This window comes from Ostrinia nubilalis, chromosome 29 (genome assembly GCF_963855985.1).
Source record: "Ostrinia nubilalis chromosome 29, ilOstNubi1.1, whole genome shotgun sequence".
NCBI classification, from domain to species: domain Eukaryota; kingdom Metazoa; phylum Arthropoda; class Insecta; order Lepidoptera; family Crambidae; genus Ostrinia; species Ostrinia nubilalis.
In genome coordinates, this window is record NC_087116.1 from 159,995 (window position 1) to 173,058 (window position 13,064).

The following is a 13,064-nucleotide window of genomic DNA, read 5'->3' on the forward strand; positions in this document are numbered from 1 at the left end:
ACTATTTACCTGTATGAAGGTAGCTCAGTCCCTCAGTAATTTGGTGTAGAGGTGACCCAGGGGAGGCAGGGGAGGCCCGTCCCGATAGTAACGTGTAGCCCGAGTACGAGTGGATGCACTTCAAAAGTTCCTGGGACGCGTTGACGTGCGGCAGGCAGAGCGTGTGCAGGTTGATGCCCAGCTTTAAGGCTATATCCTGGAAATAAATAAAAGGAATTGTTAAAAACAGGTTTTATAATAATTTAAGTTCGTGAATATGCATGACGGGCGGATGAAATAAAACCGTACAAAATTGCTTGATATTGTAGTCAGTAAAGTGCCATTATCTGATCTAAAATTCAAAGAAAAGGAGAGAATATAATTCATCAATTATTACTTATTTATCATTCATCAATCATCACTAATACTATAAATGTAAACAATTAAGTTGCTTACTTTGGGGCTAGCTGGCGCTGTGTGAAAAAAAAAACAAATTGTCCGAAGATAAAAAAAAAAAAAAAATTAACACAACGTGTGTGAGATTTTTATTTAAGTCGGTGCCTGTTGCCATTCCGTTATTAATATCGAGCAAAAAATGGAAAAAAAACAAGTTTGTTTATTTATTTTATTGTTTAGTATTTGTTATTATACCTTACCTATATTATCTGTCTCAAAAATCTCAACTACTACTCTAAGGCCGCATACAGAAAGAAAGCTGGAAACTTATAAGCGGGTTACCAGCGCTGACAAGCTGACCGGTAACCCGCGCAGGAAAATTATATGAACGCGCGCCGATAAGCGCTGAACGGCGCCGACAAGTTTCAACACGCGCTGGTCAGCGCTGGACGCTGCCATTTAAAATGACATTCAACCTGCTTCCTTTGTGAACGAACGGACCAGCGCTGACAAGCGCTAGTAAGCGCTTACAAGTTTCCAGCTTTCTTTATGTATGCGGCCTAATACGGTTCGTGAGATACAGCTTGGTTATAGACAGAGAGCGAAAAATATGTCCCGTCTTCACCCTTTAGGCACAGAACCCTATACCTTGATTTTTTAGAATCCAGCAGAGATGTAAACAAACACTTTCATACACAATTACACCATAATCACTTACGTGTTCATAATATCATACACATTATTACACAAGCCCATTAAACCAACTTTACTCTCACGATTATACAAGTTTGAAATCAATCTTTGAAACAAATTATTTTAGCAAAATACGTGGACGATGAAAATTTGTGAGACTTGTCAAATTGACTTGACGTTTAAAATTATGTGTTATCTCCATGTTGTTTCTGACACATCAGTGTTGTAACCTGTAAGTCATAGACAATAATCGGTAAATTTAATCGATTTTATTTCAATGATTCAATCATTTCTATTCCTGATTGCATTTAAATAGATTTAAATAGGGTCTTAATCAACAATGTATTTTTTCTTCATTGAATGTACGGTCGACAGCACGTCAACGTAAACACTGTGGTATCTTACGTAGTTGCGATAAGGGCGACTTTGCAACGAAAATGTATAGCTTGATGTGCTGTCGACTGTACTACTAATTACCTACTTAATGCACTGCTTTTTAAAGCATTATTAATTATTTCTATAGGTACGTAAGTACTACAATAATTTCAATTCGCAATTAACGAGAGGTTGTGTCGCCTCACTAGGGCACAGATTAAAATTGTTTTAATGTCAGTTGGCCATATTTGTTTAAGTTTCTGCTGAATTCTAAAAAATTCGACTGTACGTACCTGTGTGAGCAGCTTAGTCCTAGGCAAGTCCAAAGCCGCCGGGTCCCGTAACGAACGGGCGGCGCATAGCACTGCCCTCGCCGCCTCAGGTGACACCAGGCTTAGGTCTAAGGCCGCTACTCCACACGCCGCGACCGGCGAGCCTGGGGAAGAATTATTGTGTGATAGTCTCCATCCATAGCCCAGTAACCAGTCCATCCATCCTTCATTCATAACCCTAGTCCATTCTCCAATAACTGCAATAGCTCCTGTGCACAGGCTGGGGATGGTCTCTGGCTACATCCCATGATATAGTCAGAGACTAGATCCAGCATGTGCACCACTTTCACTTTTGTCGATTATTTTGCGCTTAAAACGGCCTCTACGTGTTGGATCTGTATCCCCACGCAAGCCTTATAAAGGACCGGGCCACTTTTGACCCGTGAGCTCCAAAGCGTACAAACATAATAATAATAAATATCCTTGGACATTTAACACTGCGCTTCTAGTCCCAAACTACTACTAGTTACTTGATGTGTGAGGAGATGGCACTGTATGTATCTTACAACGCGCTGGCATTGACGACCTGAGTGATATAGTGGTTACCACGCCGGCATATCACGCAAGGCAGAAATTGAAAAGATCCTTTAAGCTATAGTCTGGTCTGCGAGCACGTAGAATTTTGTCCAATGACCCCAAGCTACCCATCCTTATCGCTCGCACGTAATTATATTGCTGTCGCGACTGTGTGACGGGCGCCCGCAGTGAGTGTGCTCACAGACCGGGCTTTTAGCACCCATAAATACCTACAAGCATATAAGTTGTTTTCTTTATGGCTAGATGACGCTGTGTGAAATTGTCCAAAGATATTTTATTTTTAACTAGATTTGGCCTGTGAGAGAAAGTGTCACGCATGTGTCCACCCTTCCAAAAAACTGGATAAAAACTGTCCCCAGTTTTTCCCTGGGTCTCAAAATGTGTATACTTTCAACACAACTTAAGGAGAAGCTATAAAGTCCGATTTCCACAAAAGTGGAGAGAGGAGATGTAAAGCCCGGTCTGTAAGCACGTAGCAGCAATTTTGTTCAATGACCCCAATCTACCCCATCCGTATCGCTCGCGCGCAAGTATATTGCTGTCGCGAATGTTCGACGGGCGCCCGCAGTGAGTGTGCGAGCGCGACAGCAACATAATTACGCGATAGCGATAAGGATGGATAGCTTGGGGTCATTGGACGAAATTCTACATGATCGGCGACTGTGCTTTAGTTTCAGGTAACAGACAGTTACTATCGTATTTGTACCATACTGCTTTTACTTATTATGAGGTATTTTTAATCCACGATTGTGGTCAAGAAAGCTCTCGCACTACCAGACAGCAAGAGAGGCAGAGGACGACCCGCTTGCTACATGGAGGTCCACTATAACAAAGGATTTGAAACAGGCCCAGCTGAACGAAGAGACAACCCAGGATCGAGCGATCTGGCGCATGAGAACGAGGAAGGCCGACCCCAAATAATGGGAAGAGGCACGGAAAGAAGAAGAAGAAAATTGTGGTCAAGTAGCAAGGTCTTAGGTCAAAATGTTTGATTCTCTGAAGGTTAAAAGACAATGCCGGAAATTGGCGTCTTTTTGTTTTCGCGCGGCCATCGACCAAACTTTGTTTTTTGATTACAAAATAGTGTAATAAATCAAACTTACTATGACATGTATACCTCTAAACTCAGTCTGAACTGAGTTACGAGCATTAGAAGTTTGATGATTTTCATACTAGATTTGCTTTTTGCGCGCAAAGTTTTGTAAGAAATTGCAACAAACTAGTGAGATTGTATGTGTAAACAAATAATACCATCCATTAAATGCTCCAGACATCAGTATGGAGCAGAATCAGCGCAATAAAAAAATAGCGCAATATTTTGTTGCAATTTCTTACAAAACTTGCGCACAAAAAGCAAATCTAGTATGAAAATCATCAAACTTCTAATGCTCGTAACTCAGTTCAGACTGAGTTTAGAGGTATACATGCCATAGTAAGTTTGGTTTATTACACTATTTTGTAATCAAAAAACAAAGTTTGATCGATGGCCGCGCGAAAAAAAAAGACGCCACTTTCCATACAAAATCTGGCATTGCCATTTTCAAATCGTTCACAAACACTTCAAAATAAACATTTGGCTAGTGCTGAAGTAGTTTAGTATTCACCTGGCATACTGGAGGCTGGTGTGTGTAGCCGCGTGTCTTGTAGTGGCGGCGAGGCTCCCGCGTTGCTGCCGCCGCTTCTCCTTTCCAGTCCACGCTGGAAGACGAAAATAGTTGTTAAATATACTGCAGTCGTTTGGTTAGTCTATTTATTGGGCAACTAAGTAGTTTATAAACGCCAGCATCCTATTTATTGACTGGATTACATATTTATCTTCTGGCCATTTTTTTACAGGGCAAAAAAATTGTTGAATAAATGTAGGTTATGAGGCTCAACATATTATCTTAAAAACTGTTCCGTCACTCGCTTAAGTGGAAGTGATTTGAACGATTTAACACGATAACTTCATTATCATTCAGCCACAGGACGTCCACTGCTGAACATAGGCCTCCCCCAATGATTTTCAGATTGATCGGTTAGTCGCGGCCTGCATATACAGCGCCTTTCCGCTACCTTTCTGAGGTCGTCTGTCCACCTTGTGGGCGGTGGTCCCACACTGATTAATAAAGTATCAATACAGAAACAAAACATACCTGCAACTGCTGGTACTCCAGCTTGGCAGAGGCCAGGTCGTGCGCGGCCCGCGGCGGCGAGCACTCGGCGCGTCTCACCGGCGAGTATCGCTCTGCGTGCTCACGCGCTAGAAATGCCAATCAGATTGTTTTAACGCAGTAGGCTTACGGTAGAGTTAAGGCGATCGGCGAAAGTGCTGCCACTCAATGTAAATAGTTAAATTATTCATTTGTTTCAACTATCATACCAAATTAAAGCCCTTTTAGGCTTGTAGTAGCTTTAATTACTATTGCCATAAAAGATAATAAATCTAGTGCCACAGTAAAACAGTTTTGGGCAAGTAACCTAGCACCAAACCATCTGGCGTTAGTGACAAAAAAACATAAGTATTAATAATAATAAGTCATTATGTTTATGATAAACACTTGTCGTGGCAGCGCTTTCGCAGAAAAAATCACTTTAATGAAAATGACTCAACGGAAGAGTTGTAATGTTATGTTTGTATCGAAAAAAGCATAAAAATCAAAAATACTACACATAACGTCAAACTACAAGTGCACACACACTGATGCAACACACACATTTACTACGTACTTACTTGAACGCTGTGAGATTTTAATAAAATTGGCAATTTAAAATAGCAAAATCAATAAAAAAATATTTAAAAAAATGCTTTACCTGAAAAAGTTTTTCAACTAGAAACGCTATAACAAATATTACCATGGTTACATTATTTTTTAACGATACCCGATTTTTGATACCGATTTTTTTCTCCCAGAAACCACCACCCAAAATAAAAAGAAACAAAAAAATTACCCATTTCTTGCACAGTCGCCAACGTTTGCAGTTTAACGCGTTGAGGGCCGGAATATTTCCTTTGTCTAGTGTTGTACTGTCCTTGGTTCGTGTACTGATTGGTACCAGATACCGAGTTTTGGCAGGGCGTTCCGGCCATAATGGAACCACTGGGCATATTTTGCATCTGCGTCGAACTCTGCACTTGGTTCTGATAGTTCATAGGCGTGCCACTAGTAATCGATCCGAAATTACTTGCAAAATTTGGATTAGAGCTTACATTGAAATTGGTACTGGTATTCATGTTCGCACCAAAATTGGTATTAGCGTTCATACTGGTACCAAAGTTTGGATTGGAGTTTATATTCGTGCCGAAATTGTTTGAAGACATGCTCGCGCCGAAATTGGGGTTTGAACTCATGTTGGTACCAAAATTGTTTGTACCAACGTTGGCGCCAAAATTATTGGTATTTCCGCTGAAGTTACTGTTACTAAAATTGGTATTTATGGTGTTAAAGTTTGGCGCGCTGTAGTTGCTTCCAAAATTGCCGAAATTCTTGCTATCAAAACTGCTTGTGCTCATGGGTGTACCAGACACAATTGACCCCTGGTTCTGAACTGGGGTACCACTGGTTATGGACCCACTTTGGACCACCGCCCCATGGGTAGGAGAATACTGGCTCAACTGCGGTGTAAACGGCGACGCTGCTTGCGTAGTGATGGGCGTGCCACTCATTATCGAACCTTTGGTACCGATCATGCTGCCTTGCGGTATCGTCTCTAATACCGGTACCATTTGCTTCGGACCGCTCGGTCCTGCACTACTGTAGTTTGGAGTCCCTTGCGTTATGGACCCTTGAGTCGGACTCTGCGGTACGTTTTGCGTGGTAGTCGTGGGTGGGTTCTGGTATCCTTGGTACTGGTATCCGCCCTGTATGGAGGGGGGGAGGTAGTTTCTGTTCATGCGAGCTTCCACCTCCATCACTAGCTCGGGACTTATGACTAGGGTGGCAAAGAAAAACAAAATTAGCGGAACACGACATACAGCATGCTGCTAGTGTTGCGAAATAATCAAAATTGGGGAAAATTACATGAAAATAATATTTCAGATTCTTTAACGTTCGCAGTGAGATTTGAACCACCATAGCAGATATCAGCGGCTCAAATGGTAGAGCTTAAAGATGACTTTACATACTTATTTTCTTAGAAAACTTAAGAAACATAAAATATTAATAAAGAAGTATGGTGAAACAAAAGCTGTTTCTGTATTGATGCCTAGATTCATTTTAAAGGTCATACCTATTTCTTTCCGAAATCAAGAATTCTAGAGCATATTTAAAAAAAAATATTTTCATGTAATTTTCAAAAAATGCAAGCGAAAAATAAAAAAATTCAATCATTTTACAAAAAATCTACACATCGAACTTTTACTATTTAATACAAAAATGTCAAGCGCAAAATAAGTATGAACACAATATCATTGATTTTTTTGTAGTAAAAGCTTTTTTTACATGACCAATGATTTTGTTTTCATTATAGCAACACTTTGATATATGGCAACTTGGCAACAGTGAACTGACATATCCTTAAGGCCCAGAACAGACGGTGAAACGCAACTGCAACGAAACTGCAACTTTGTGATGATTCTGATGAATGAAACTGAAACTGAAAGTTTCAAACTGGTCGCGACATGTGTGGTTTCTCAACGGACGCTATGGCAGAAACTTAGATGCAACTCGAAAGTAACTAGCAGTTCAGATTCGTTGCAGTTGCATTTCACCGTCTGTTCTGGGCCTAAGCGGACCAGACACTATAGTTGGACAATGGTGACTGAGTTTCTTCCGCCAATTCTCAGCACCAGCCCATATGTTGTCCCGAAGTGGTGGTAGGGCAAGCTATATTTGGGACGTGTATAAGTGCCCTGGAAAGGGCCTATGCACTGAATAAACTAGTTTTATTCTATTTTTTATTCAACACTGAAGTGTCCCAGATATGTGTTGACATTGACAGGGCGCTACTATCAGTATAGATGACCCACGCTGAACTGTCCCACCAAACTCAATGACAAGGGGGCGCTACCATCGTTCAACTTTATGGTTTCCAACATGGCAAAAATCGGAACCAGCGATCCGGTATTGACGGTGGCGCCCCGCTGTCAATGTCATGGATAGGACAGTTCAGTATTTTGGAACTATATCAGTACTGGGTTATTATTTAGTTCCGATTATTGCCACGTTGGACAACCATATACTTATGATTTTTACATGAGGGCGCTACTATCAATGCGGGTTGTTAGTTTTTTATTTTCGCCACTTGACGGTTTGAAATCGCTTGACTATAGCACTGAAGTGTCCCAGGTACGATATTGACAGGAGGGCGCTACTATCACAACGGGACTATGCCCACCTCTCGTTCCAACCACTGCAACTCCTGTGTAGCCAGGATCTACAGTTTGACCGCCAATAACCCAACCAGTGAAGGTCAAGTTTGTCCCGGAGGAAAGTTAAACTGTCTAACTATAGTATCTGGTCACTTGCCCTGGAATAAAGGGCCTATGCACTGAATAAACTAATTTTGTTTTATTTTTTTATTCAACACTGAAGTGTCCCAGATATGGGTTGACATTGACAGTGCGCTATCAGTATAGATGACCTAAATTTAACTGTCCCACCAAACTCAATGACAGGGGAGCGCTACCATCGTTCAACTATATGGTTTCCAACATGGCAAAAATCGGAACCAGCGATCCGGTATTGACGGTAGCGCCCCACTGTCAATGTCACGGATAGGACAGTTCAGTATTTTGGAACTATACTGGGTTATTATTTAGTTCCGATTATGGCCACATTGTAAAAGTGCTATTTTGAAGCCTATTTACAAAAATAAATGAGTTTTATTGGGCAGCCATATACTTATGACATTTACATGAGGGCGTTACTATCAATGCGGGTTGTTAGTTTTTTTATTTTCGCCACTTGACGTTTTAAAATCGTTTGACTATAGCACTAAAGTGTCCCAGGTACGACATTGAAAGGAGGGCGCTACTATCACAACGGGACTATTTCCACCTCTCGTTCCCGCCGTTGCAAGTCCTGTGTAGCCAGGATCTATACAGCTTGACCGCCAATAACCCAACCAGTGAAGGTCAAGTTTGTCCCGGGGGAAAGTTAACTATAGTATCTGATCCACTAAAGACAAGGCAGCAAATTACAGCTGATTAAAATAAAACTGTATGCAGCAAAACTGAAGGACTGAATTGAACTTACCGGGAGGCCGCTCGGTGACCGTGAGTAGACCTGTCCTCCTCACTCGTATGCTCGACGTAGAGGACGGAGATGTACTAGGCTGGTGGGAAACGATGTTATTAGAGATAAAGTTTATGGACTATTATGAATTTTTTTTAAATAGATATAACTCAGTAACATCTACAACGAACTGTCTACTTATTTTATGTTTAGAAATCACTGTGAAAATTCATCTGTTCGATTCGATCATTCTTTGTGATTTGTGTAGTCAAATACATTGAATAATTTTCTTGGATTTTTTTTTTGTCATTTAATGATTTGATACTTTTGTGCATGTTACCAAATGCGACAAGTCTGTGAAGCAAGTGGTTCTATTTTTGACAAATTTTCTACAAAAATGAAAATTCCAATGGCTTCATTGGTTATTCTAGCCTGTATTGTGGAGGTCTCACACTTTGCTCTTAAGGAGCCTTTACTCTACCACCATTCCAAAATGAACATTTGGCAAGTGCTATGAAGTACAATTTCGGTCGTCTCTATCTGTAGTTGCATTTAGATATTGTGTTTGATTCGAGAGTCAATTTCCATTAAATAATCGACAAATCAAAATGAGCTTTAATACGGCTACAACGACACACGAAAATGACCTTTATTGCAGCCAAAACTGCAACCCAAAACCGCCCTTATCCCTTCCCCAATTATAGCATCGGCGCAGTGCCGATCACTGACGTTTGTCAACAAAATGGTGCTCGATTCTTGAGACAGGCTAAATTACACCATATTGTTAATGAAATGAAAACCTTCGCGAAGTAAAACTTCTGTACGTAGTACTTATTATTCTGTGCCCAAACTCACCAAGTTTCCGGCGGCATTAGCGGCGTCGTCCTGCGATCCGATGGTGTGTCTCTTGCCGCTGCCGCGAGTCAGCATGTACCTGCGTCGTCGCACCGTCAACCGGGTTTGTACAGTAAAGTGGGGGGGTTGGGAGGGGGGGAAAGTAGTTAAAGGGGGTAAAATCCCCTTATTAAAAAGATTCCCCACTCCCCAGTGCTAAAATCTTTTTAATTTCTCCCCCCCTCTTACTAGCAGTTAAAGGGGGTAAATAGGGATGTTTCCTGGGTCAAAAAGCAAGAGTTTTAATTAGTCCGTCAGTTAACTTATCAAAAAATACTCTACACGTATTTTTCACTTTTTCAAACTAATGAAAATTTAAAGAGATAAAGCGCGCCAAAGTTCATAAGAAGAGGCCCGTGACGTCAATGCTTGCATAAGTGCCGCACGTTGTGACGTCGTGCGGAACTTCAACGCACCATAACTATGTAATTATTTGTTAGATTGACAAATAAAAATATATGTGTCCAATATTTTTTGATATTAAACATGACGGACTAAAAAAATTTTTTTAGGAAACTAGCCTATTATCCTCATTGAAAAAGATTTTAGCACAGTGGGGGAGTGAGAGGGAGGAAGTTGGAGCACAGTGGGGGTGTGAGAAGGGATATCTTAGCACAGTAGGGGGGAAGTGGGAGGGGGGTCTTTAGCGCAGTGGGAAAATAGGGGATTTAGAGCAGTGGGGGGAGTGAGATTTTGAGGGGTAGATTTTAGTGCAGTGAGGAGATATTTTTGCACAGTTGGAGAGATTTTGGCGCAATGAGGGAAGATTTTAGCGCAGTGGGGGAGTGGGAGTGCGAATTTTACCGCAGTTGGGAAAGCAATAGGGGAGATTATGTAGGGAAAATCAACCTTTACAAAAGGTATAAAAATTGAGCGTGTACAATCGACTCGTACAGTTTGTAAGCCGCTGCCGCGAGTCAGCATGTACCTGCGTCGTCGCACCGTCAACCGGGTTTGTACAGTTGTTTGGGAGGGGGGAGAAAAGTGGGGAGAAGGCAGTTAAAGGGGGTAAATTATCCTCATTAAAATATAGTACAGTGGGGAGTGATAAGGGTTTTAGCGCAGTGGAAAAGTAGGGGGACTTTAGTGCAGTAGAGGAATTGGAAGGGGGAAAATTATGGCGCAGTGAGGGGTGGGAGGGGGTGAAAAAAATCGCTCTGTTGTGTAGGGATTTTTCCCAATATGGTTTTCGTTCGTTCGTTTCAGCCGAATGACGTCCACTGCTGGCCAAAGGCCTCCCCCAAGGATTTCCATGATAGGGTTTTAATATAGACAAAATACCGGTTACACAACCGGTTACTTCTCTGAACAAGAGAAGTAATGGTATAGTTCTTGGAACTCCCGAAGGCGAGTGAGCTTTACTTGTGTATGTAGGTGTACGTGTCTATCAAAACTTTAAAATCGAACAGTAGCGAGCCACCACACATGTAAAGCTCACTCGCCTTCGTGAATTGCAACTAAAGTACGGTCAACTAGCAGCGATACAAAAGGTCGATGCGACTGTCGAACTGACAATCTATTCTGTCTCTTCCCATCTTGTGTATTTGTCGTAATGTCTCGTTCTCCCGCCAAAATATGTCAAAGTCAAACCCTTACTGGGTTGCACCATCTTACTTTAACTTTGACAAACGTCAAAAATCTGTCAAATTCCATACAAAAAGCACCGGTTATCGTCATAGTTACCGTTAAAGATAGGTGGTGCAACCCACCCCTACTGTTCCAAATGACCATGACATTGGGTTTGTTTACATTTGGTCTCGCTCCTCGTTGGCCGTACTTTATATTGCTATTACTTTTTCTGTACATTTGTTTTTATATTTTAAGGGGTAAGTAGGTGATAGATCAAGCCAGCAGTTTCATTCACCCATTCTGGGACAGCCAGGTATTGTTAAGCCTTGATCACACGTACCGAGTAAACTGGCGAGACAGTAAAATGTTTACTCGGTCGAGACAGTCGGGTGAGCGAGTCACATACTCGAGCGCTCGGCCGAGCACTCGGCGAAATGTTCATACACACCGAGTACTCGGCCGAGAGCACATATAAAAATATTTAATAAATTACCCGAAGATATTAAAACATTAACATTTACTAAATTTAGAAATAATTTATTAGAATTCTTAAAACAAAAGATGTATTACACAGTCAATGAATTCCTGACAGAAAAATCTTTTTGACATTTTGTACTTGACATCTAAAAATTTCTTAAAATATGACATTGTGTATCATTGACATTGTATGAATCTAATGTAATAATATGTTTGTGCTATTTCAATAATTCATAATCATTTTCTGACATTTGCATGACATTCAATTAATAATGATACTACTTTTTAATATTAAAAACATAACCATATTTTTTGTAATATTTGCACATCGTATGTACGATAGAATATGTTGGAAACTTCTCTTTTTATAACCATTTGTAACCGTATTCTGGCAAATAAATGATTTATTTATTTATTTATTTACTGTCTCGCCAGTTTACTCGGTACGTGTGATCAAGGCTTTAAGGTACAGATCTGCCAGCGAAGTACCTGCATAAGTTGTTATTGTAGGCCGCGTCGGTTCCATGCTCGTCCGACGCCTCCGAGTCTTCGGCTCGGGCGGGGGCGCCACTGTCCGACGCCTGTAGGGAAAAACATTATTGTTTAGTCTGGTCTGCGAGCACGTAGAATTTTGTCCAATGACCCCAAGCTACCCATCCTTATCACTCGCGCGTAATTATGTTGCTGTCGCGACTGTGCGACGGGCGCCCGCAGTGAGTGTGCGAGCGCGACAGCAAAATAATTACGCGCGAGCGATAAGGATGGGTAGCTTGGAGTCATTGGACAAAATTCTACGTGCTCGGCGACCAGACTTTAGCTGAGGAATTATGTCTATCAGGAGTGGCATGCCACTCCCTTGTGGTCGCAACTGGTGAGCATTTTTATGGGAATTGTCATAATTGCATGGTTTTACGCTAGGGGGCTATCACATTTAGAGTAGGCGCACACCGTTGATTTTTCGTCGGCCGATAGTTTAGTCGGGCAGTTGATCAGTATGGGCATGTATGGGAGTGCGCACACTACGCTGATTCGATTTGGCTTGGCCGATTCTTCATACAATTTAAAATCGGGCACAACTATCGGCCAACTAAAAATCAACGGTGTGCGACGACTATTAAACTCTTGAGTTTAGGCGGGTTATGTCACCCACTAGTTGCACTAACTGGTGTGTGTAAAAGCTTCTAATAAAGGTCAATTCTCCATTACAATCACAGGCCTATAACTACATTCCATTCTAACCCCTAACACCATTCAAATAAAGCTCAAACTCACATGATGCGCGGGCGCAGAGTGACAGCAAGCGCCACTCTAGAAGACGCTGGGATCTACATTCTATTTTATTTATCCACAAAGAGGAAGCTCTTGGCCTGTATATCACCTGATGGTAAGGATGACCAGGCCGAAGGTGGAAGCGAGCTTCACCCGGAATCCTCAACCACGGAGGAACTGGCTATCTTACCTCTAACTGCCGGAACACAACAATGCTGTTAACTTCGTTGTTATGGCGACAGGCTTAGGTAAGATGGTGGTAGCTAGCCAGGCGGACTTAGAACAAGCCCTACCACCAACCAAACCGAACAGAAAAATCTGCCACTGGGAATCGAATCCCAGACCTTTGCGTCTGAAGCAGGTGGTCTTACCACTAGACCACAGAGGC

General features: G+C 41.7%; 1 protein-coding gene and 1 long non-coding RNA gene across 2 annotated transcripts in view; one reads left to right on the forward strand and one right to left on the reverse strand.

The window, feature by feature from the left end:
• Nucleotides 1–13,064, forward strand: part of LOC135085706 (uncharacterized) — a 463,562-nt gene that overhangs the window by 61,284 nt on the left and 389,214 nt on the right. The gene's annotated exons all lie outside the window — the stretch shown is intronic.
• Nucleotides 1–13,064, reverse strand: part of LOC135085747 (uncharacterized) — a 63,028-nt gene that overhangs the window by 6,635 nt on the left and 43,329 nt on the right. The window contains exons 18-25 of the mRNA XM_063980546.1: nucleotides 11,897–11,988; nucleotides 9,323–9,401; nucleotides 8,489–8,567; nucleotides 5,244–6,224; nucleotides 4,448–4,554; nucleotides 3,917–4,010; nucleotides 1,737–1,879; nucleotides 10–196 (exon numbers count right to left, since the gene is read on the reverse strand). Of these exons, the coding sequence (XP_063836616.1) occupies nucleotides 10–196; nucleotides 1,737–1,879; nucleotides 3,917–4,010; nucleotides 4,448–4,554; nucleotides 5,244–6,224; nucleotides 8,489–8,567; nucleotides 9,323–9,401; nucleotides 11,897–11,988 (1,762 nt within the window). The remainder of the gene's footprint in view (nucleotides 1–9; nucleotides 197–1,736; nucleotides 1,880–3,916; nucleotides 4,011–4,447; nucleotides 4,555–5,243; nucleotides 6,225–8,488; nucleotides 8,568–9,322; nucleotides 9,402–11,896; nucleotides 11,989–13,064) is intronic.